Source organism: Culex quinquefasciatus, chromosome 2, assembly GCF_015732765.1.
Source record: "Culex quinquefasciatus strain JHB chromosome 2, VPISU_Cqui_1.0_pri_paternal, whole genome shotgun sequence".
NCBI classification, from domain to species: domain Eukaryota; kingdom Metazoa; phylum Arthropoda; class Insecta; order Diptera; family Culicidae; genus Culex; species Culex quinquefasciatus.
In genome coordinates, this window is record NC_051862.1 from 219,345,741 (window position 1) to 219,371,966 (window position 26,226).

The 26,226-nt window shown below is 39.2% G+C and overlaps 3 protein-coding genes across 3 annotated transcripts in view; 1 reads left to right on the forward strand and 2 right to left on the reverse strand.

Moving 5' to 3' along the window:
• Positions 1-2,367: 2,367 nt before the first annotated feature.
• Positions 2,368-26,226, reverse strand: part of LOC6032104 — a 61,766-nt gene continuing 37,907 nt past the window's right edge. The window contains exons 3-4 of the mRNA XM_038251092.1: positions 2,592-2,718; positions 2,368-2,504 (exon numbers count right to left, since the gene is read on the reverse strand). Coding sequence (XP_038107020.1) covers positions 2,368-2,504; positions 2,592-2,718 — 264 coding nt within the window. The remainder of the gene's footprint in view (positions 2,505-2,591; positions 2,719-26,226) is intronic.
• LOC119767653 lies at positions 11,163-13,032 on the reverse strand. Its single transcript, XM_038256688.1, has 2 exons — positions 12,166-13,032; positions 11,163-12,111 (listed from the first exon to the last, which is right to left on the reverse strand). Exons 1-2 carry the CDS (start codon positions 12,979-12,981, stop codon positions 11,251-11,253), a joined length of 1,677 nt encoding a protein of 558 aa, XP_038112616.1. The 5' UTR covers positions 12,982-13,032; the 3' UTR covers positions 11,163-11,250.
• On the forward strand, positions 13,776-15,757 carry LOC6032108. The gene is made up of 2 exons (XM_001842721.2): positions 13,776-14,706; positions 14,764-15,757. Exons 1-2 carry the CDS (start codon positions 13,897-13,899, stop codon positions 15,637-15,639), a joined length of 1,686 nt encoding a protein of 561 aa, XP_001842773.2. The 5' UTR covers positions 13,776-13,896; the 3' UTR covers positions 15,640-15,757.

Genomic DNA, 26,226 nt, shown 5'->3' on the forward strand with positions numbered 1-26,226 from the left:
TGTGAATTATGGGTACTTTCCGGAGATTTCGTGCCAGAAGGTAGTTTAAACCCGGCTGTGGCAGCTTCTGGATTAAAAGGGGATTTGTTTTGGGACCGATGGGATCAAAACAAATAGTAAACTATACAAGACAAACGAACGGGCGACATGACGGAGCTTCCGAAGCGTCCGTTCGGTTGATCCTGAATGAACAAGACAAATTTCTGCATTTGTGGAAAGAAACGAAAATTTGTCTGTGTTCTAACTGACAGAATTTTGACAGATTTGACAGAATTTCACTTCACTTGCACTGCACTAATATTCACTCACTAAAACACTGTACTTACCTTAACTCACTAAATCACTTCACTGCACATTAGATTGCTCATCGAGTATATCGATGCTGAAGTCCGTGTTAGGGACTTCCACTGAAAAAAAAAAACACTTTGACTCTCCAGGTCGCATTCTGGGTACATCAATGTTGAAGTCCGTGTTAGGGACTTCCACTGAAAAAAACACGTTGTTTCTCCAAGTCGCATTGTGGGCATATCAATGTTGACGTCCGTGATTGGGAAACTCTCTCTCCAGAATCCAATTATGCTTAACAAATTCCAATCGACAATCACCGTCACCAATCGAATCGTCTAATTGGCAAGTACCACCTCTCTTCAAAGCAAAAATAAACCATTTTATCTGCTTATCAAATTTTCGTCCCCCTCGAAACAAAAAACACATTCCGGCTTGCTTTTTGATGTCGCACTCCCCTCGTGTTTTCGGGAGTTTGGCCGAAAAGTTTATCTCTGATTAGCTTGCCGGCGAAAAATCCCCCCAGGGTTGGATCCCAAAACAAAACAGGGAGGGAAAAACTCGATTACCGGCAGTGTTTTTGCTTCCCCAAACTCCTCAAACCAAAAAGTAACCCAAGGTGATGAAACGCAGCTGTTTCTAGGGACGTCGTCTCTGTCACGGTGTTTGATTCCGAGCTTCTAAGGATAATCGTTTTCTTCTCGTAAGAAACACTCGAGCAACGAAAAAAATGGAGAGCAGTTTCCTCTCGATTGCTTATGCATCCTTGGAGGTTGCTTTGATGGGTGTTTCGAATCGATGGTTGAGGGAGTTTTGCTCCCCCTCTGGTTGTGCCAAAAAGTTCAAGCTAGAGGGGGAAACATTATCGATGCGTCTGGGGATCAAATTATAGAGCATTCGAAGGGACGGGAAGGTCTGGACCATTATTGGAGCTATTGTTTGGAGTAAATTGGAATTCATTGTTGGTGGCAGGAGCACTTGAACGAACTAGAAACGGTGTGTTTACATTCACTTCAAGTGGAGTTTGTCAGCAGGGAAGTTTGTTGGCGAATCAACAGATCAATCGACTGGTGGTAGATCGATTGATGGTGTTGGAAGTCGGAATTTTTCCGCTACTAGGAAATGCAATTTGTGGTAATGAATTGATAACATTAGCAGTTAGTGAGATAAAAGATATTTGCTGAAGGGAACAGCTAGTTCTAGAGGAAATAAGTTATCTATTATAGACTTCACAGTAGGTCTTGTCTACTGCCTCCTGTTTACTGTCTACTGGCTACTGACTACTGGTGACTGTCTACTGCCTACTGTCTACTGTTTACTGTCTACTGTCTACTGCCTACTGTCTACTGCTTATTGCCTACTGACTACTGTTTACTGCCTATTGTCTACTGCCTACTGTCTACTGTCTACTGTTTACTGGCTACTGTCTACTGCCTACTGTCTACTGCCTACTGTCTACGGCCTCCTGTCTCCTGTTTACTGTCTACTGCTTGCTGGCTACTGGTGACTGTTTACTGGCTGCTGTCTACTGCTTACTGTCTACTGTCTACTGCCTCCTGTCTCCTGTCTACTGCCTACTGTTTACTGTCTACTGCCTACTGGCTACTGGTGACTGTCTACTGCCTACTGTCTACTGTTTACTGGCTACTGTCTACTGTCTACTGCATACTGTCTATTGTCTACTGCCTACTGTCTACTGGCTACTGGATACTGGCGACTGCCTACTGTCTACTGCCTACAGTCTACTGCTTCCTGTCTACTGTCTACTGACTACTGCTTACTTTCTACTGCCTACTGTCTGCTACCTGTTGTCTAATCAGTACACTCTATTGTCTACCGTAAAAAAATATTTTTCTGAATAAGATTATAGAATGACGACTATTTTAAAAGAAACTTTCATTAATTTCCAAAATAAATTAAAACCTTTCTGTCCCAAAGCTTCAGTTGAAATTGAAGTACAATAAAGTCAATCAAATAATTTCACACCCTGCTCGAAAATTGGACCCAATATACCTTCAAGCACTTACCCCACCCAAGACACCCACCCCATAGAAAATCTCCACAAATTCAATCTTGCTCGACTTACCGGTTCGTCATATCGGCAGGCGGTGCATGAATTTCCACCTTGGTCTGCTGCTGATGGTTGCCGGCAAAGCCTGCTACTGCCGCTTGTGCCGCCGCTGCTGCCACCTTCTGCTTCGTCGCCTGCTTGTATCGACCTGAAAGTTAAGACACAAACCAGTGGTGAGTTTCCAGTCGACATAGGAGTAGGTGCTGCCGCGTAGCGGCAACAAAGGGAAACTTACTTAGCGCGAAGAAGAGTGAGAGCACGGCTTTCAGCCGACCACTGCAGATGTCGTTAGGGGTGACCGACTCGAGACCGCCAACCTGGTGCTGTCTCAGCACCGTGAGACAGGAATTGACGTTGTCGTACTGGAAAGAAGCGAAAAGACAGAAATGATGAAGAATTAGTGGGTGATTGAAATCTTTACGCGGGTTAATGAATATTAAAGAGACGTTTTATGCTGCGATTTGTTGTGATAACAACAAAGTGTCACTTTCTTCGGTGGATTAAGCTTAAGCTCATCCCGAGTCATTAGGTTTAAGGGGGAAAAGCTGAGCGCATCAGATGAAAGTGGCGATGATCACGATTGTGCTTAAGAAATGGACAGTCTAGAAAGTTATGTTTTGAGACTTTCTCAAACTGAACTTCGTCTATTTTGTCTAAATTTGACAGTTGACAGATTGACAACTGCACAGAAAAATATCAATTCCCGTAATCGTGAATCATGTTCATGAATTTGAGAACCACGAAGGAATTTATTCATGAGTATGGTGCAAATTCATGAACATAATTCACGATTTCGAGAATTGACTCTTTTTCATTGTGGATATCAATGCTAAAGCCCGCAATTGGGAAGTCACAATTCTAGAATGTTATCACTAAATCAACCGACCACAACTCCGACGACCTTGACGATATCGGTGGTCTTCAAACCTTAACATCTGACCCGACTCAAGTGGCGATCGACTTATCGGCCCAAATTCGGTTGACAGTAACACATTTTATGCAAATTGGGCCGCATTTAGTGCAGAACCAGTAGCCACCGAAAATTGCTTAATTGTTGGGCTATCAAGGCGCAGTCGAGATCGGGCGATCAATCATACGAGAGTGCGCCGCAGCTCAGTATCATGTGCTTCCGATCGCAAGGTTCGGCATCGGGCTAAAAGGAGTCGCACCGGTGTGGCATGTCGTGCGGTGATGTAAACAAGTTTGGGACTTGGTCGTGTGAAGTATCAGGGGATTTGGAGTTTCAGCAGTGACAAGCCCATTTAGCAGTGGTTTTGTTGAGCCTATTGAAGAGGGGAGACCTTCATCTAGCTCAACAAAATGTATTTTGTTTTTTTTTTAAGTAATCTTTGCGATACAAAATTTTATGTTTAGTTCTTTAAAACTGTAAATTTGGAAATTATGTTGACTTTTTCTCATGTTTAATAAAAAAATTGTTTTTTTTTTTAAATAACAGCACTGCCAAATTGAAAATTTTGGTGACTTTTTCCCACGTTTAATCAAAAATTAAGATTTTTTTTTTGAAAAATGGCAGCACTGTCAGTTTGAAATTTTTGTTGAATTTTTCCCACGTTTAATAAAAAAATTAGATCTTTTTTTGAGAAAATGGCACCACTGCCAATTTGAAAATTAAGGTGACTTTTTCTTACGTTTAGTAAAAATCATTTTTTTAAATGGCAACGCTGCTAAATTGACAATTTTGTTGACTTTTTCCCACGTATAATCAACAATTAAGATTTTTTTATATGGCAACACTGCAAAATTGAAAATTTTATTGACTTTTTCCCACGTTTAATCGAAAATTATTTTTTTTTATGAATGGCAAAACTGTCAATTTTAAATTTTTGTTGAATTTTTCCCACGTTTAATCAAAAATTAAGAATTTTTTTTAAATGGCTCTACTGCCAAATTGAAAATTTAGGTGACTTTTCCCCACGTTTAATCAAAAATCAAGATCTGTTTTTTTAAATGGCAACACTGCTAAATTGAATTTTTTTTTCTTACGTTTAATCAGCAATTAAGATTTTTTTAAATGGCAACACTGCCAAATTTAAAATTTTATTGATTTTTTCCCAAGTTTAATCGAAAATAAGGATTTTTTAAAATGGCAACACTGCCTAATTGAAAATTATGTTGACTTTTTCCCACGTTAAATAAAAAAATAGTTTTTTTTGAGAAAATGGCACCACTGTCAAATTAAAAATTTAGATGACTTTTTCCCACGTTTATCAAAAAATCAAGATCTTTTTTTATAAAATGGCACCACTGCCAAATTGAAAATTGTGTTGACTTTTTCCCACATTTAATCAAAAATAAAGTTTTTTTTGAAAAAATGGCAACACTGTCAAATTGAAAATTTCGGTGACTTTTTCCCACGTTTAATCATCAATTAGGATTTTTTTAAATGGCAACACTGTAAATTTGAAATTTTTATTGAATTTTTCCCACGTTTAATACTAAATTCAATTATTTTTTTTTTAGAAAATGGCACCTCTGTCAAATTGAAAATTTAGGTGACTTTATTCCACGTTTAGTAAAAAATCAAGATCTTTTATTTTTGTAAAAATGGCAACACTGCTGACTTGAAAATTGTGCTGACTTTTTCCCACGTTCAATCAACAATTAAGATTATTGTTTGAAAATGGTAACAATGCCAAATTAAAAATTTAATTGACTTTTCCCCACGTTTAATCAAAAATTTAGATTTTGTTGAGAAAATGGCACCACCGCCAAATTGAAAATAAAGGTGACTTTTTCCCAAAATTAATCAAAAATCAAGATCTATTTTTTTGAAAAAATGGCAACACTGCTAAATTGAAAATTTTGTAGACTTTTTCTAACGTTTAATCAAAGTTTAAGTTTTTTTTTAAAGTGGCAACACTGCCAAATGGATTTTGACCAACTTGTGTCATAACTCAAAAGATATACATTTTTACCAGTAAAACAAAAAAAAAGCTTTTATGCTTTTAGGTCTTGAAAAATTACGAATTGAAAAATGGGTCAATTTTTTAAATTGTGACTATTTTTTCAAAATCTTCGATTAGACCTGTTGCTGATAAAGTAAAGTAAGTAACTATTTTATCAAAGAAGTCCTAAGCACTATTTACAAGTTTGTCAAAGACACCAAATTGATCAGAAAATTCGTTTGCAAGATACAGATTTTGAATATTCCATTAGCCTTTTTGAATGGACCTGCTGCCAAAATTGCATGAAAACTTGTTTAGACAATCTTTCATCCTATCAAAATCCCATAATTTTTCAATTTATCTGCAAATTTACATCCGCTGCGCGGTCGATAACAGCCGATTCGTGTTCAATTTCCTCGAACCATAAATATAGGTCATGGTTGCGTTAATTACACACACTCCACAACATCACCATCAGCCCGCTACCTTGAAGGACCGAAGGAGACTCCTCTCCGCAGTGGCCACCACCTTCAAAAAGGCACGGAGAATCACCGACCGACCAAGGGGCGACCACTTCTCACTGTCTAGGCCAAATAAGGAAATATATTTGCCCCTTCCTTTTTTTTACTTTATTCATATTTTCCGCGACCAACTGAGTGAGGCACACTGACTGACTAAGCCGGTTGGGCCCTTGATTGTTATTTTGACGGCGCGGCGCGACTGCGATTTTTACGACCTCTGCTGCGGTTGCGACTCTGAGTAGAGTGCGATTCTGGGGTCCAATCAGGCAGCAGCTGAGCGTATGCTAAAATCCTCGCGAGACGGATGGATGGAACTGGTTTCGCACATAAGCCGGGTGTCGATACGGGGTGAGGAAGTTGGGGGAGCAGTGGGGTAAAATTGCAATCGAAATGTAGTGGATTATTTTTAAATAAAATTTATTTTATTCAAGTTTTAGCTATTTTCAGCTATTTATTGCTTAATTTCTGGTGAAAATATGAATATTTTGGATTAAAAATACCCTTCTTATATTTTTTTTGGCTTTCAAAAACGGACAATTAGTAGTAGAAAAATATCCTTGCAAAGAATAAAAATTGATAAATTAGGGTTTTCTAAGTGTTTATAAAGAAGATAGCGCGGCATCCATTCGTTAGATTTTCAATGTCTTAACACAAAAATTGTAAAAAATCGATCTTTCAGAAAAGAATACTAAAAAATTAATCTGGTTTGTGTTTGAAAAAATTCTGATAATGGATTGAAAACTGTTGAAAATATGTTTCAACAGTTTTATCAAGGTACCTTTTTAAAAAAAAAATAAGATACACTTAGAAAAACACAAATTCACAGTTAAAACAATGAGTAAATTTTGAAGGTTAAATACTTTCTTATAATATAATTTTACCTCATTTCAGACTGAAAAAATTACATTATACAAGAAAAGTGGTGACACAATAAATTTTCAGAGGTACATAAACATTCTATTCTGACATAAATGATGTGCTTCATCCCAGATGTACCTGTGTTTATCACATTTTTTTTAATTTTTACTGATAATTTTCTCAGCCGTACTAAAAAAAAATATTTCAGATATATAGAATAAAAATCCAAAAATTTCCTACTTAAACCATAAAGTTAGACTTCAAAAACGTATGTTGCACACAGTAAAATATTGTGTCAAAATGGAAGGTGTAAAAATTGACGTGAAATGTTACCTTTTTATGATGTTATATTAAAATATTAAAAAAAGTGGCTAAAAACTACATTAGTGATAAATTTACAAATTTAATCTAATTAATTAGATGTACGCCTTCCCAGATGTTATATTATTATGTTTTTTACTGTGCAATTTACTAACAAATTCAAGGTACTTTTCGATTGCAAATTCCATTTTACATTAAAATCTGAGGTGAACTTTATTGTTCAGGTAAGATTTCCATTTTTAACTCAAAACATTTTTTTTATTCAAAATTCATAACTCAGTGTCAACATTTTTTTGTCCTCTAAGCAAACAAAAAAAAAGCTTTTTTAGAAATTGTTCGTCGATCAGAAAACCATTCGAAAGGTAAAGATTTTCGAATATTTAAGTAAATTTTACGTAAATGACACAAAACGGCTTCTATGCACGGAGAAAAAAGCGTTCCCAAAATCGTGAACAAGCGTTCATGAAAATGGGAACCTCGAACAAAGTGTTCAAATCCCATGGTACGATTTTGAAAAACGTACCATGAAATTTGAACACTTTGTTCGAGGTTCCAATTTTCATGAACGCTTGTTCACGATTTTGGGAACTCTTTTTTCTCCGTGTGGTCATTCACAAAGTTCAAGTGAAATAACACACATTGAAGCAGTTCTGCGACAGTGAAAAGTTTGCAAAATATCAAAAAAATATGAAATTATCGTTTTTTCTACAATGTTGCGTCAATTTTTGATGTGTGGTCCAAACATCAAAATTTTGTAAGAAGCTTAAAAATTCTCTATTTGATTGAAAATTTAAAAAAAATGCTTTTTGGGTGTTTTTAGAACCGCCTTGAGTCAGGGGTATTCAAAAACACCCAAAAAGCAAAAAATTGAAAATTTGGTTTATATGACCATTTCAAAAAAAAAAACTCTGGATGTAATTTTTTATGCCCCTGATTTTTCTAGGAAAAGTAAATAAATAAATATCTTTTGCACTGCTGAGGATATTTTTTTGAAATGCTTTTTTTCAAATCTTGCTGTTTTTGCATATGGGACATTTATGCGAACATGGGTAGTCTGGTTTCATGGCAATGTTTGGAAACTTCGCAAAAGTCAATCAATTTGATCAAATTTCGATTATTTGCGAGACTTTAAAAAAAGTTGAGTAAGATTCTAGGTATATTAAATTATTTTAAAAAATACATCTCAAAAACTTTTTTTAAATACTTGAAACAAATCAAAGAACTTATATAATCAAAATACATAACTTCGATGTTAGTGGAATAATACGGTATCAGGAATCTAACAGAAATGTCTTAGTTTGTCTTAGGTAAATTGACAGAGATTTGTGATTTACAAAAATAGGATCAAGTCGCCACACTCTATCTTAGATTCAAAATATTATTTAAAACTTTAAAATATGCATCCCAAATTTTATTTTTGTTTTGTAAATGTTGAAAAATGTTATGAGTAATATCGTAAATTACGATTACGATTACCAATAAACGATTACAAAACGATTACTCTACCCAGCTGACCCCCCTTTTCCATCAATTCTCCACGACAGAACGCCGCAAACTTGAGGTGCCACCAGCCTCCGTCGAGCACACTTCATCCGTCGCCATTTCTCCATCATCTCCTCAGAGGCCGAGCGCGTTTTGCACTGTTCTGCACTCTTGGCTGGTCATATGGTACGCTTAAGCTTAGCCGGGGATCGAAATTAATAACAATTAGCCACTGACTGCCAGTGCCTTAAACTGCCTTAAAACACTGCCCCACTGACACCGGGCTCCACCGGATCGCCGGGCAAGATTGGCGGGCAAGTGCCAATAATGGGAACAGTGAAAAATTTGATTTTTTTAAATTTTATTTGGAAATTGCAATAAATTTTACGATTTTTAAAATATTTTGTATTTTTGAAATTGAATGTTGAATTCTTTACATTTCGCTTTGTTATTTGGAGATTTAAAAAAAAAATAAGGATTTCTGTTTTAAAAATCCAATGAAAATCAAAAAACCAAATTTCAGCGTTTTTACTGTGCCACTCCAATCCGATGATGATGATGGGTCCATTCGAGCTTGCGCCAGGGCAAGCATGAATGAGTCGTTCATCGTCGTCGGATGGCGTCAGCCCGCGATATTTTGCATGCATGTTGGTTGTCGACTTGGTCGAGGACGCCCAGGAACACGACGAGAGACTCGAAACGCACTCTGTCGGAGGGCACATTTTGAGGCGCGATCTTGAAAGAGCAGCTTCAGCCTCAGATGTAATTAATGTATAAAGAGTTTCGCGAAGGGCATTTTTGTGATTTTGGTGGTGGGGGTGAGGTACATCGTCATTGTTGCTGACCTGAAGAAATTGCATTCTTCTGCTGCTGCTGGTGTAGGTACTTGTTGTTTGCTGTAAAAGGAATTACACGTCAATCAGCAGACACTTTGGCCGGGGAGGATTAAGGTCACACCGTATTGGATTGCCAGTCAAATGTGGCAATTTCGCAACAAATATGTTGCCTATTTAATTTCTTTAATAATTATTACTGGTAATTACGTGACATTACGTGACATAACTAAACATTGATTTCATATCAAAATATGAACCTTCAAACCAATCCAAACCCTATCATCCAGATCATCAATCACAAATGATGCAATCTGTTTTAGTCCCAATCCACAAATTGACCTTTCCTCCCGGACATCGCGAACCAGTCAATTCCTTCAAACAAATAAACAGCCAAGACTGCTCCAAACCTGTCTTGAATCTAACAATTGCAATCCAAGATCCAAGTGACCGCTCTACCAACTGTCAATCACCGCCTGCCCTGATCTGATGATTCCCGCTTCGCGACGCACAATCCCGAAATGTCAGTGTCTGTTTGTGGCGGCCGTAGCGACCACCAAAGGTCAGCGCCATCTAAGATGTCGCCTTGGCTTACCAACCAACCAACAGTTCCACGACCGTCAATCAAAATCAATTTGCCCTTAATGATGGATCGCAACACTGTTGGCGACTGCGTCGCGGTGGGTGGGTAATAAGTGTTGCCAAATTGCACTTTCTCTCTGACAGGGGGTGCCAGATGTGGCGGGGAAGGGAGCAAGTGTGAACCGGAATTGTTTGTTTTGCCGCCGGAACGAAATGACAGCCTGCTGGGGTGAAAGGGAGTTGGAGTCAGATTTTTATTTTTATCGATCAGTCCCAACAGAACTGAGAAGGTCCACAAATCTGCCTGCGAAAAATGTGATACTTTAAATTTCCCAACAACCTGACGACCTGCTTTAAACGAAGTAATTCAAACTTCATTTCCCAACTGACCACCAACGGCAGCAAGGGTCGTTTTACGGCTCCGCCGTAAGTGAATCTCCCGCTCGTTTACGACCCCCGTCGTCGTAATAATTTCATTACGGGGGCAAATTTAATGTGTCTTCTTCGTTTTTTTTTGCGCTGATCTAATGTAGTGAAAAAAAAAACGAAATAAAAACTGTGAACCTTTTAAGGACCGCAAAGCGAGTTCATCTCCCGTCCCATTTATTAATTATTGGCTGTGAATTTGAAAAACCAATAAAACCCCCAGACGTTAACGTTAATGCATGGCCTACTACTGCCCGGAACGCTGACAGAGAGCGAAAAAAAACACACTCTTAAAAGGAACCAAGGACAGTCCGTTTAATTGCTTAACTTGTGACGCCAAATGACGCGGTGTGACACATTAAAAAGTCGCGAAAGAAATGCTCTTTCCGAGGCTTTTTGGCGAGATGTTTGTCATGCAAATTAAATCATTTTATCGTTCTCGTCGTTTGTTTCTCTGCCGTGGGCTCTTCTTTGCCGGGAGATGGATCTTTATCTTTGCTGGCGGTCAGGAACAGGTCTGTGACGCATAGCTGGGATTGTGGGACTTTTCAGAACTGTCAAAATTTGAAAGTTTTTTTTTTATCAATTTGCTAAAGTTGAGTAATAAAACGTCAGCTCAAATGGTAACACTGCTACGCAACTTGCATGCAAGTTTAAGCAAATGTTTTGTCCATCAAGCTCCCACTGTCCACCGATCGTCGGAGGGACCGGGACCTTTCCTAAATGATTATAATGTGTCCGTCCGCAGGTACCCAAAGATGGTCTTTCCCGATAACGGACGAGCTGCGAAGTTAGCCCCGGAGGGGCAAATTCGGTGTCACCAGGTCAACGAGAAAGCTCGCTTCCTTATCGCTTTGATCGGATGTTGAAGATTGTATTTTTGTTAAGAAGTTGTTTTATTGAAAAAGACTTAAACATACAGAAAGATTTCGATCACTTTCGAAAGAACAAAACTACAAAAAGTTCTAAAACAGGTCAACATCCGAATCGGAGTCCGATTCGTTCAGCTTCACGCAGTCCAAAATGAGATACCTTAGCTCACCAACAAACTCAAACCTGCCGTGACTGAACCTATCCAACTTTTGCACGAAATAGTGCATGTCCTCAACCTCCAACTTCCAGATCCCCATCAGCGTCAAGTACTTCAGATTCCGACAGTAGTGCCGGATGTACAAAACAGCCCTGTGCGTCGTACTCCCAACGCGCAACGTCAGCCTCTCCAACCGGACCAACTTCCGGCAAACTTCCTTGACCAGCTCGTCGTCGACGCCGGATTCGATGCGGAGTTCGGTCAGATGCGGAAACAGTCGGAACAGCGCGAACACTCTGGCCCTCGGAACCTCATCCAACTCGGGAACATTAAGCTGGAGATACCGCAGGCTTTTGCACGGTTTGGCGGAGATCGGCTCCTCCTCGAGCGTCTTCATCACTTTGTAGGTGGTGAAGGACAGCGATCGCAGCGCTTTTGGCTGCGTGATCACGCGAAGCAGCTGGTTCCAGCTTGTAAAGTCACAGGAATCCAGCGTCAGCTGGGTGAGGTTGGGTGAGTATCGCAGCGATCTTCGCAGCGATTCTCCCCTGACGACAAGCGCTTCGAGGTGGAGCTCCTTGAGCTTCGGGAATCGACAGCCGCGTTGGAAGTTAAGCTTTGGCCAACCCGAGTCATCAACGCATTCGATTCGGAGGTGTTCCAGGGTGGAAAGACCGGTCGGGATCGCCGGAAGCGTGTTGAGTTCCTGATCCTCGTTGTAGTCGATGATTGGCGAGGCGAACTTCAACTCAAGTCGCTTAAGGTTAGACTGCGATCGAAGCATGGTGTGGAGAGGCTGTTGGAGATCATTAAGTTAGTCTAAAGTATCAGCACATGATCAGAAACTTACTTCTTCATCGAGTGAATCAACGATAGTTACATCCTCGATCGATGTATAAGCTTCAGCGAACGGAATCAACGTAGCTCCGTAGGTCATTCTGCTAGCAAAAGCATTCAGGTTCACCTTCTTCAACCGCATTTCCGTCAGCTGCGCAATATCCTTAAGATAACTAGCCGGAACATCCAAGATCAGCTCCACCAGGCTCGTTTGCGCAGACTTGATCAAACCCACGATCGAGCGAAGATCCTCCAAATCTTCAACCAGACTCCGGCATTCCAGAACCTCCAGCCGCACAATCATCCCGCTCAACGGCCCCGGCCTCGCTTCCTTCAACGCCAGCTTCCTCAAATGCTTCAACTTAAAATCAATCCTTCCCACCCCACCGATCCTGGCGGAATCCAGCTCCAGCGATTTCAGGTTCGGCACATGTCGCAACACGTCCACCGCGAACTCGCACCCCCGCATAGCGAGACAGGTCACCGTAGACGCGACCCGCGGCCACCACGCGTTGATACTCCCGATCTTGGAGTAGTCTGCCAGCTTGAACTCCACATTCGCGGCCGAAAGGTCCCCGAGTGGCTTGTAGTTTCGGTTGATCTTGGTGATCGCGCGATCGTGAGGAAATTGGAGCAGAAATCTGTCCCTCAGCTCGGGACAGCTGGCGATGGCGTCCCGCCAGCGGCGGCAAGTTCTCCGCGCTTGAAGGAGCTCCTTGAACTCGAGGTTCAGAAAGATCCGCTCCAGGATCTCCGGAGGTAGTGGAAGGTCGATCGTGGCGCGTTTTGCGCCCGACCTTGAACGGGTCAAATGCTTTCTTTTGGGCATGGCAGCTTCTCAACAAACCAACTGTCGAATTTAGAGGATCAACTACGTATACGATCGACAAACATGCATGATCGTCAAATTTGACAGCTTATCGTTTTGATCGTCTGCACCACAGTTGATCGACGAAACGCAGAGCAATAGGGAAATCACCTACAACATTTCACCGGGTGAAATCGATTCCAAATTGTTCTAGCTAATGGCCGAGCCGTCTGGCGTTCCAATTACCATAAATTTAACCACCCATCAAACTTTGCGTAATTTGCACGCAATTTAAGCTCGATTTGGAGCCGAGTGTACCGTACGCGCGGCGGCCTACTGCGGTTCAACCAAATTTCTTCGGTTGACCATAGCAGGCGGCGGCCGCCGCCGCAGCTGTGTCGCCCAAAAGGAATCGAGTCGGCGGGCTACTTGGATTCATATTGTTAATTGAATGTTTATTGGACGCGTTGCGTGTTTGTGTGGAGGCGCACGGAGCTTTTTACGGAGTTTTGGTACCGTTGGGTGACGGGACGTCACCAACCTAGAGCGTGACCTGATGGCACTAAAGTTGGTTGAATTGTTTGACAAAATTAGTTTGATTTCTAGCAAAACAATGCAAAAGGACCGAAGCCGAAGTTTAAACAAAGAGTCTATCCTGCTCACGTCAGTTGATGTTTACATTCGGAACGAGCAGGATAGACTCTTTGTTTACACTTCGGCTTCGGTCCTTTTGCATTGTTTTGCTAGATTTGAGTTGATGTCCCTATTGTTCTACCCAACGGTGACACTCAAACGTTAACAACGATAACTTGCCAATCGTCTCAGTTTGTTTTGATTTGTTGCTTTGGCAAAGCACAGTTTGTGTTGGTTTTTGTTAGGGAAATTGTTATTTTGTAATATAAGATTAGATTTCGGAAAAGATTCAAATCAGCCGCCATGCCCAAAAGGAAGCTCTTGACCGACTCGGGGATACAACCCAAACAACCCAAGATCGAGATTAGACTTCCACCGGAAATTTGGCAGAAAATCTTCCTCAATCTGCCCCTTAAAGACCTGATCGTGGCTCGTCTCACCTGCCACCGCTGGCGGGACGCCGTCGGAAGCAGCCCCGGCCTGAGGGACAAATTTTGGCTCAAGTTTCCCCACGATCGCAACATCACCATGATCAACCGGAACTACAAACCTCCCGGGACCGTGCCGGCCTCGAATGTGATGTTCCAGCTGGACAACTACTCCAAGATCGGGAGCATCGCGGCGTGGTGGCCGCAGGTCGCTTCAACGGTGACCTGTCTCGTCATGTGCGGGTGCGAGTTCCCGGTGGACGTGTTGGGCCACGCACCGAACCTCAAATCGCTGGATCTGATTTCCGCGAGGTTCAGAAGGACGGGCAGGGTTAACTTCAAGTTGATCAATCTGAGGAGACTATCGCTCAAAAAATCCCGCCCAGGCCCGTTAGCCTGTCTGATCACCCGGCTGGAGGAGCTCGAGTTCGCGATAGTCGATGAGGAAGATGGAGAAATCGACGAAATTGTCGGGTTGATCCAGTCAGCCAAGAGCAGCCTCAAAGAGCTGGTTCTGGACGTTCCGCAAGGCTGTCTGAGGAAGCTTTCGCTGTTGACGGAGCTGAATCTGAAGAAAGTTAAATTGCGTGACAGTTACGGCTACTGTTATGGCTTCTTCGAGGCAATAGTTCAGTTTGTTGAAGCACATCCAGCGATCGAAGAACTGTCTTTGTTCAATCCTCTTGTAAGTTTGTAGCACCCAGAGTTTTCTTTAACATTTAATTGATTTAACCATCTTCAGGAACTCCACCATGTTCTACGAGCCCTCCCAAATCTCAAGCGGCTTTTTCTGGGCTTTTCTGATCCCCACGTTGAGCACGAAGGCGGGTATCTTCCAGAAGAGAACGTCTTGCCGGAGATTCCGAACGTGGCGCTGTCCAACTTGGAACATCTCCAAATCGACGGCAACGCAGGAACCGCTGGCAGGCCAACCCTACTGATTCAGCAAGGCGCTCGGCTCCCTAAACTAAAGCAACTGTATCTTGGCTCCGTTTTCATACCGGATGATTCCCTGAGCGAACTACTTCGGCATTCGCCCGATCTACGCTCCATGACCCTCACCATATGTGGTTTCGACAGTTGGCATCAACTGCTTTCGCTAATCACCCAGCCCAAGCGATTGCAACGCCTCAGCTTCAGCGTTTCGAACGTTTTCACCGTAGAAGACGATCCGTTCAACTGCCCGGCACCGGTCACCTCGCTAACGTATCTCAAAGTCGGCGCTCCGGGTAACGTTCCGAGCGATAAACTGCGCACCGTTTTCAGGCTTTTTCCCGCGGTGACGGAGCTCCAACTCCAGGACGCTGCTTATGACGGCGGATTTATAGAGGAGATGTGCCGAAGCTTGGCTCAGCTGGAACGGCTGTCCGTGAACGGACTAGGGGTGAGCTGCGAGGCGACGACCCACCTGAGGCAGTACTGCCACAAGCTGCGCTATTTGAGGCTCTACGAGTCCTGGGCGATACCCCCGGAAGATATTGCTTACTTTTCGAAACGTTTGGATAACTTTTACTACAATCGAATCAATTCCAGTGGAGAAGATTCCGATCTTCTGGGAATTTTGGAAATCTTGAAGCAGCTGAGCGATGAGTTGTCAGTTCTTTTGAACTATTGTTGAAATGTTTTGTTTATTTTGTTACACTGTCAAATCAATTACAATAAAATACAAATTGTTAGTTCACACTATGGAAGAGTAAGAAAACTTAATTATTATTACACAATAAATTATTCTACTACATAGTTCTTTTATGTATTTTTCATGGAGTATAAGAATGTTGTACCTTGATATTTCTTTCGAAAAGATCACAAAATTTTATCATTTTTTCAGGACCATAAGTTTCTGAGATATTGGGACTAAAAAATAAACCGCTGTTTGGATGAGACTTTAGATACATCAATTTTACTGTTTCTTTTTCTTTCATTCGCTGCATTTCAGCAACCAGAGATCCAATCTGCAATGACAGGGTGGCCACTCAAATCCCACTTTCCAATTCCCGACTTTTCCAGAATCGCAAATTATATGCATTTGTTACCAGGGAGTTATTTTATCGTTAAATCGACATTTGTGATAAATTTAACCATTTTCAGATAAGAAATATAGATTTTAATTGATATAAACGAGCAAAATATTTTTATGGCCGATTTAACTCGTTTATTATCTCATTCAGAATTACGTTACGTTTCGATCAACCAAAACCTAATTTATTAAGTGAAACGGTAGATTTATCAAGTGGACTCGTTTTTTGGAATGTTTTTTTAAACTCGCTTTTATCATAATTTTTATAATTTTCAAAATTAGCAATCTAACCTCACTCTCGCGTTTTCAATCCGGATCTCAGAATTATATGAGAAAATGTCATCCTAACTTATGAAGCGGTATACCAATCTATAAAACTTTTGATTCTTTACCTCTTAGGGACTTCACTTTTAGCAAAATGATAAATAATCAATTAAAATTCAAATTTTTTTTCCACATTCCATAGCAATCATCGTGCAAAAACGTAAACGTAACCTTCAGCCATAGTTCTCCTACTCGAATGTAGATGGCGAACAGTGTTTTTTGTTTTGGTTTTGGGAGCCTATTTTTCCCAAAAAATTACAGTTATTTGACTAAGGGGTTACATACATGTAGAAAATCTTAAAATTCCATATAACGGAATATTTATCAAATCCACTCAAAGATGATTTCCAATCACTCCTGAAAGTTTCATGTCACTTATTTACTTTAGTCATAATATATGACTAAAGTAAATAAGTGACAGACGATTTAAGCTTGAAATTTTGCCATGCGCAAAGCAAACTGTCAAACTTTCTGAGCGTTTTTCTCGTAACACCGAGTTGATTTACGGGTGCCACGATATCTCAAGATGGGATGAACCAAATTGGCTGAAATTTGGGGTGAAGACTCTCAAGAAATATCCCGTGTGCATGACGAAGCCCAATTTTGAATTTGTTTTTTAAAAAAATACAAAAATCAAAAATTGAGGATTTTTTATATGAAAAAGATAAAAATATTTTTGTCTTTTTAAAGAATCAACTTTTCGAAAATCAGCCTTCGTCATCGTCATGCACACGGGACTAGTTTAGTAAGTTTTCACCAAAATTTTGAGCCCGTTTTTAAAAACTGCTAACTTTAAATAGCTATATCTCGGCAATGATACAGCCAAATGTCTTCAAATTTGTTTTGTTTATAGTTAAAAATGTATATTTTAATGCTCAGAAACAGATCATATAAAAGTTTTTGTGTATGCTCATACCATCCTTTGACATTTTGGCCGATTTACATGTATGTAACCCCTTATTGAAATTTAGTTAAGATGGTAAGAATTATATTGAAGTTTTCGTCATATTTTTTTGTTAAGGTCGGCCCGAAAAATCAAGGAGTAAAAAAAATGTTTTTTTTTCTAAAGCAATCACATTTTAAATTTCAAACAAGCATGCTTGAGATTCCCCACTTTTCCCGAGATTTTGCGAACTTTGGCGAATTCCTGACTTCCTTGATTTCCCGACTTGAGTGGCCATCCTGTCAATGCCTCCTAACCAATTTTGTTGGAAATTTTTTCAACTATTCTAAAAAAAAACTTTAAGTCGCTTTACCTTGAAACGATCTTGAACACTTTATCAAAAAATCTGTGAAGTAGTTTTCAGCATTTTTCAGTCATCAACTAAAGTAAATTTTTAGAGTAAAATTTCTATTTTTTCTTTAAACATAACTCAGCGGCAAAAAAAGTCCATACTTTTCTATGGCTCAAAAAATGTTTTTTTGTCCCCTGAAGCATACAAAAATAATAATAAAAAGTTCAAAAATACGGCTTTGGGAAATTGATTACCTGTTAAAAAAAATCAGCCAATTTTGTAATATTATAAATATTGTTATAATGCTCAACTAAATTCTTTAGTTAAGAACAAAACAGCTAAATTTTATGGATTTTAGTTGTTGAGTGGAATAGTGCATAATTTCCAAAAAAAATAATCATTAAATTTTGTTTTAAGATAAGGAGTTTTAAATGTAAATCATTTTTTATAAGTTTTATAAATTTGCCTTCTTTAAAAAAAATTAACATGTTGTTAAAGCACTAAAAAAATGTTCAGTAACAGTAAGTTTCCAACTCCCCGCAAAACATCTCCTAAAAATAATTAATTAAAAATAAAAACCACACGCAAAATCTTACTTACTCAATTGAACCGCTGATTCCCGCTCACGAAACAACCGCTGGCTCACTCAAACTTCTCCATTAGCCAATCATCAAAGTCCCACCAATTGAAAACCGCTCATACATTTGTTGACAAGCATCTTCAATCGCGCGCCCCCTGATTGGATTTATTTATCTTGGCTTGCTGCTCTTCTTTTCGTTTGGCTTTGCTCAATCACAAAACTTTTATTTTCTCGATTTCCAGTATCGATCGACTCGCACTCACTCACTTGATTCACTGATTCATTGACGATGATGTTTATTTATTGTCGTTCTCAATCACTGTCCTTTTAGAAAGCGAAAAAAAAAAAGATTTGTCAAAACAAACACTTGGTGTGCAAAATTAGATGTTGAATTTACTTTTTGCAAAAATAAATAATTAAATTTGTTAAACTTGAAATGAACGTTAAAAATCACGAGCGACCACAGCATCACGCCAAGCGCAGCAGGCCGCAATGCGAAAGGTAGCAACTTCGAACCCAGAAGGCATCGCCTTCTTCGTTCTACAGAGATGAAGTGAATGCTCTCTTGAGAAATTTCTAAATTTTGGGCGTTTCGTCTAAATGATCGCTCATAAAATGAGGGACAATTTTGCAACCAAATAAAAAAGGGCCACACGACAGGTGATTTTTCCTCTCTGCTCTTCTCAAAGGTGCGTTAGAAACACGTACATTTTTTGAGGGACTTTTTTCATCTGGTCATAAATCTTCTTTCCGTTTTTTTTCGCTCTCGCGCACTTTTCGACCAGTTTCGGTTCCGCATTTGCATAAAAATGTGCACAAAATAATAACACGCCTCAACGCTTGTTTTGCATATCAATCACTCTTTTTTTTCGCGTTGCTTCGTCAAACTTAATTTCCCAGCTGCCGATTGCATCAATCAACTCCACCACACTCGGCGCGCACAGCTTCCGGGAGCCCCTCGTGGAAAAATTATCAATCACACACCGTTACATGGCCGCACGATGTCCGGAGATTGCCCAATTTTTCACTTATTTGAGGGGCTTCTGCTTCTGCTCACTATCACTATCACGCCCAAGGTGCATTTCCCCAACCACAAATGATGCAATTTATGCTTTTCCCTAATTTTCCACTATCCCCAAATGTTGAAGATTCTAAAATTAGTCCCCCTTTTTGAGAGATATTCTCTTCCCGAACAACAACCACTTGAGCGGGAAATTCACGCACGTTTTCCCCCCACTCCAACTCCCCTCACTAACGCTCATCGCAGCAGGCGCAATAACTCACAACGCTTGATCTCCACGGAATGAGCCCACCTACAACATGATCACACATTCTTCATTGAAACAAAAAAAAAAACCCGAACAATACCCTCCAGAGAGTGACTGACTGATGAGCATCTGTCCACCGGTTGTCACGTGCCACCGGCCGCACGTCGTCGATCAAATCGCGCGATCTTTTCGATCGCGAAGTAGTGCTCGATCGTGCGCGAGTTGTGAACCGAGTAGAGGTCGCGAGCTAACTGAACTGATGAATGAAGATCGGTCGAAGCAGGCGCTGGCGCTGGGATAACAAAGCGCTCGCGCTCTCTGTTGTTGTGAGCAAAGTGAGAGAGAATGAGTGAGGAGTTCGAAACGTGAGTTGATGAAACTTTGCGAGAGAAGCTCGATGAAGAGAGAGATTCCCACGATCGCAGCGGCGCGATTTGTTAACTTGTTTAGAACGCTCAAAACATGATCAATCAATGTAAACAAACAGTGAGGGATTACATTGTAGAGTGATTTTTCCCCCAGTGAGAAAACTAGCTAGAGTCGAGCCAATTTTCTCACTTCAATTTAAATTTCAAAAAGAAATCCTTTTTGAAACATTTTTTTTTATCTTTAAAATGCACTGAAAAAACATTTGCAAATTCTTTAAGTGTTGGAAGTTTTACTTTTACACGAGCGACTTTGATTTTTCAATCCTATTCAGTGTTTCAAGTTTTATATTTCCTTGACTTTCTCGTTGGTAGCAGATGGGAATCGAACCCAGGTCCATTCGCTTACGAAGCGAACACCGTGACCATTCAGCCACGGATAATGCTCAAAAAATCAACATTTTTCAAATTGACTTTTTATTACTTAAAATTGAATTTCTTTTCCGCTAGAGGTCAGGATAGTGCAAAATCTAGTACCGAAGATATGAAATTTTAAATAATTTTGATTTTGGTACCAGGGATATAAAATTTGGAATAGTTGTGGTTTTTACGAAAAAAAAAAAATTATTAAAAAATAAACATTCGAAAATTAATAAATATTTTTTTAAGAGCACCGTTTTTTTGGAAAAATGATAATTTATTGCAATAAAAAAAATAAAAATATTTTCTTTAAGAGGTAATATACATGTAAATCGTCAAAAATGTCAAAGGTTGGTATGAGCACACATTTAAACTTATTTAAAATCTTCTTGCAGGGAATTAAAGTATACATTTACAACTATTAACAAAATAAATTTGAAGACATTTGGTTTTATCATTGGTGATGTTTTTATTTTTTTTTTCATATAAAATCGTCAGTTTTTGATTTTTGTACTTAAAAAAAGAGAATAATTTCAAAATCGAGCTTCGTCATGCACACAGGATATGTCTTGGGAATCTTCACCCCAAATTTCAGCCAATTTGGTCTATCCCATCTCGAGATATCGTTTCACCCGTAAATTAACGAGAAAAACTTTAACAAAGTTTGACAGCTCGCTTTGCGTAGAGCAAAATTGTGAACTTAAATCGTCTCTTACTCAGTTTAGTCAAATATCTAAATATCTTCATCAAACTTTCGGGAGTGATTGAAAATCATCTTTTAAGTGATTTTTTTTTGTAATATGAAATTTTGAGATTTTCTACATGTATGTAACCCCTTAAATTTATATTTTATTCAATTAAATAATTTTCGGCTGAAAAAAACTTATTTGTAAATTAAAAAAAATAACAAACGAACATTTTCACTGAATTTAAACTTCAAGAGGCTGTATCTTAGCAACCAGCAGTCCGATCAACAATGCACAGTGTTTGGAATGAAAAATATTGAAAAATATTTGCAACGGCCTAAATCAGTGATCCTCTCGAAACTTTTCTTTATACAGTCGACTCTCTGGTTGTCAATATCCAAGGGACCGTCGAGGAAGAGAATCATCAGTTTACAGAGCGATGCAAAATGAAGACTCGATTGAAAATATTTTTTTCTTGATACCCTGCTATGGGAGAGAATCATGGCAACGTCCATCAAACAAAAACAAACTAATGTCAAACACCCTTCAAAGCTTCGTTTCGCCAAGAAAAATGTCTATGCAAGCCATGAGAAAGTGAAATTATTGACAACCGGAAGAGATTTTTAAAGCAAACAGATTCCAAGGGACCGTCGAGGAAGAGATCCTTCAAACAAGGGAAAATATCGAGGAATGAAGATAATTTAAGTATGCAGATTGAAGGGACTGAAGAATTCATCGATAGATGGAGAATTATTGATATCGAGAAGATCGACAACCAGAGAGTCGACTGTATATCTATATATTCTACAGAATGAAATTATGCTTGAAAAAAGTTTGAAAAACTTAAGCAAATTCTTCATTTTAAAATTAATAATCACTGCATATATTAATTAATAATCATACATTGTCTCAATGAATTGAAATATGTTTTTTTGTTAATCTTCATTTTTAGAAAACAAAATAAAGGACAATCAATTTTCAACTGATTATATTTCCCTTATTTAATTTCAATCATAATGAAATATTTTGTAATATATTTCAGCTTTTTCCGTATTTTTCGAATTAATCTTTATTTTTCTATTTTGTATCAAAATGTATGGACAATCGGATCAGGACCGCAGGACGAAAAGATTGGACACCCCTGGTTTTAATGGTTTCCGGCACCTAAAATAAAAAAAAATAAATACTTTTTCTTAAAAATAAATATTTACTTCAATTTAACATTTCTCAATTTTCATTTAAACTTAAAATGATGTTGAAAGTCGATGGAATATGTAAAATCTGTCGAAATCTGAAAAATCTGATAAATCTTTATTGTGGCTGATATATGAAAAATCTGGCATTCCCAAATTTATCTGGCAAATTTTGATTTTTCCCTGAAAAAAAATACTATCACCAGCAGCGTTTAACTAGAAGACTTCCATCATTGTCATGATTTTTCGTTCAAAGATATAATTTTTGCGTCGCTTTCAATATTTTGACAAAATTCCTTCAACAAGTTGTTAAGAATAGTTCCCTACACATGCTGATTCCTTTTGGTAACGATTATCCCATTCCTTGTAAAGTTATGGAAATCGTCATTATTCAATGATTGCCAACTAGGACGTCAATGACTGTGCCACAAAATTATATAACTTTTGAAGCACATTTGATTTAGATCAAAAATTATTTCAGTGGCTTCAAGAAGGCAACAACCGGCACATGCTGATTCCTTTTGGTGCTGAAATTCGTTAAATTGAATTTAATACAGAATATTTTATAGTGATGATTAATTTTCTTCGAAAATGATCAACGGCTTCACCTTAATCTAGTCCAGACTGCGCCCATCACCATCGGCGTTACATCACATCCATTACAATTACATGTAAAACCAAACACTGAATCTTGTACACCACCACCACCACCGTGTAACATCATCAAACTTTACGAAGCATAAAGCATAAACCACCACCACCTCAACCTCACCAGCAGGCCATTCTTTGGGTTGTTCACCCCCTCAAAACACGTGCAACGCCGCGAACGTCTGCTCGACGTCGGTCGCCGCCACCGCCTGCTTGACCTGCAGCAGGAGAATCTCCAGCGCAGTTGCGGCAGCAGCATCCAAATGTCGTAAAATAAACGCTCCCTCAGCTTCTGGTGAAAATAGAGTCGACCAGCCCGATTCGTTCTAGCCCAGTTGGCGAACAAAAAACAACCGATCGAGAACGAGAACCGGATGCATTTTGGAAGTCTGAAGTCTGCTTTGAAGGAGGATGAAACGTGTTACGTAAGATAGGGATGGCACGGAGGGAAATTTCAAACCACAAGTCAGCTCTGTACAATATTTTGAAAAGGGATTTTTTCCTCGAGTGCCTCGAGGCCAGGCCGGTCACGTGAAACTGGAGCACGCGTTCACGACTTCTTCCATCACCCGTGGACCGCAACCGCGCGGAGCGAACATCTGGTCTGTATTATCCAGATTGGCTCCACCGTTTGGAGTTGCACTTTGACTCTTTCCCATGAACGATATTGGCGTTCTTCGAGGAAGCTTCCCGCGTGAAATTCAAATTCGTCGATGATTGACATGGTAAACTTGAGGCGACGACGACTCAGCACTGCAAAAACCGCGAGTCACGTTGATTTGGGCTCCGATAACAGCAGACCGGATCGGAGACCACCGGAGTAGTGAGACGACCCCATAATTCCCTTTCTGCCCTCTTCGGTTGACGACGCTTTAGCTTGATACTTTCGCTATACTTCTCTACTGTGTTTATTTGGTTTTTGGATAAGCTTTTGGGATGACAGGGATGGAAAAATTAAACAATTTCCGCGAAATAAATTTATAAGTTTTAATTTTCAATTGATAAAAAAATTATCTATTCCCATCCTTACCCCTACACGGAGAAAATACCGTTCTCAATTTCATGAGCACTTGTTCACGATTCTGGAAACTAACTTTTCTCCGTGTTTAGCTAGAAGTCGCCAACTGATTTGACGCTCGCTAATGATCTTCCAAACAACTTCCAAATGCACAAGGCACGATCAGCTCAGATCAGTTCGATACCCACTATTGTGGTCATCCTCATTTGAAGTGCCTTGTTGCTGTTGATGTTGTGACATTCGATCGATCAGCTTTGGGCTCGAGTTTCTTCCATTTCCGCAATAAGCCCACTTGATCGCGAGTGTTGACTTTTCCCATAGCGTACCCCCCACACGAGACTAGTACGTAAACGCAACAAACGAATCTGTAGGTCAGATTTGCTGGTTTGGAGGATCAGGTTTAGGTTTTTTTGCGCTGTCGTCATCTTCGTCGTCGAGATGCCACTAGAAGGCAGAAGCAGCAGGTTTTGTGCGGGGATCGGATGTCGATCACAGAGTGGTGGATTAAGTTACAACTTCTTTTTTTCACGTTCTTAAGTGGAATGTTTGAGGGTTGAGTAAAGTAAACATTCCTGGTTTGTTTAGGTGCAAGGTGCATTATCATTTTTCTGTACGAATTGGCTCTTTTCAAGTTATAGCCATTTGCAGATACTTTTTGAAAAAAGAAATCGCAGGTTTTCAATTTTTTTTAAATAGTGGCCACAAATGCCCATTTTTGAAAAAAAATGTGCTCGATTCTCTGAAAAAAACCCAAATGTTTGCACTTTTGAATTTTGTTGAGATAATAGCTGATGATGCGGCCATGCAAACTTATATTCTATAGAAAAACGAAACAGAATAAATATGATTTTCTCAGTATTTCCCGAAAAGCCCTCGTTTCTTGATCACCGATATCTGGAAAAATTGACACACGGAAAAAATTGCAAATTTTTTAATTGACATTTTCACAAAAAACAATTTCGCTAAATAAATAAAGCAATTCTTTACAATTTTTTTTTGAATTTTGATTTTTGTATTTTTTAATTCGACTGAAACTTTTTTGGTGCCTTCGGTATGCCCAAAGAAGCCATTTTGCATCATTAGTTTGTCCATATAATTTTCCATACAAATTTGGCAGCTGTCCATACAAAAATTATGTATGAAAATTCAAAAATCTGTATCTTTTAAAGGAATGTTTTGATCGATTTGGTGTCTTCGGCAAAGTTGTAGGTATGGACTACACTGAAAAAAAATAATACACGGTAAAAAAAAATCGGTGATTTTTTATTTAACTTTTGATTTGCAAAAAACACTATTTTTATTTTTTTTAATTTTTTGATATGTTTTAGAGGACATTAAATGCCAATTTTTCAGAAATTTCCAGGTTGTGCAAAAAATGTTTGAGCGAGTTATGAATTTTTGAATCAATACGATTTTTTTCAAAAAATCGAAATATTGGTCGCAAAAATTTTTCAACTTCATTTTTCGATGTAAAATCAAATTTGCAATCAAAATGTGACAATATTGACAACCGGAAGAGATTTTTAAAGCAAACAGAATTAAGGGACCGTCGAGGAAGAGATCCTTCAAGCAAGAGAAAATATCGAGGAATAAAGCCAATCGAAGTATGCAGTTTGAAGGGACTGAAGAATTCATCGATAGATGGAGTAATATTGATATCGAGAAGATCGACAACCAGAGAGTCGACTGTACATCGAATACGATGCTATTGCTTCACTAGAACATCATCGAATCCAGGTATCCGCAGGTTGTGAACAGCTTGTGGCCTTGCCGGAACGGCTGGAACCAAACGGAAATCCTTTCCGTTACGCCACACGAAAAAAATCACGCAGAGCTGTGAAGTTTTGTCTTCAACATGTAGATTTTACAGTACAAATAAATCCGAAAAAATCATCAGAAACTTTCTTGGAATTTGCTAATGAAAAATAAATCTAAACCGATGAAAAACGTCAAATTTTTGGCACCGAACAGAGTCTCGGCCCGAAACTTCAAACACGAACAAAAGCGGCGAACCGAAGATTGGCAATGACGTTTTGGAATTTTGACAGTTTGGAACGCATGAATTACCCCATTATCGGTTTCCCGCACGGGTGATGTGGAAATTGTTGCACATGGCTGATGTTGGGAATTTTGCAACTTATTTTTAATTTATGCTAAATTTTAAAATGTAAACACGAATCTACAGCGAATAGATGTGAAAATTAAAGATACACTAAAGGTACGATGATTTGATGAGCATTCTTGATCCTTGATTCTTGATAAGAATCTCGATAAAAGAGGTTGAATTGAAAAATAATAATAAAACAAATTCTGGTCTAGAATTAAACGAAATTTTGTCTGTTTTGTAAGACTTAATGTTATTGCACAATGGTTATAGATTTTTTTTTTTTAGAGAAATTTTTTCTGTTCGTCCACAAACAATCCCATGTTTGTAAACAAACGACGCCATAT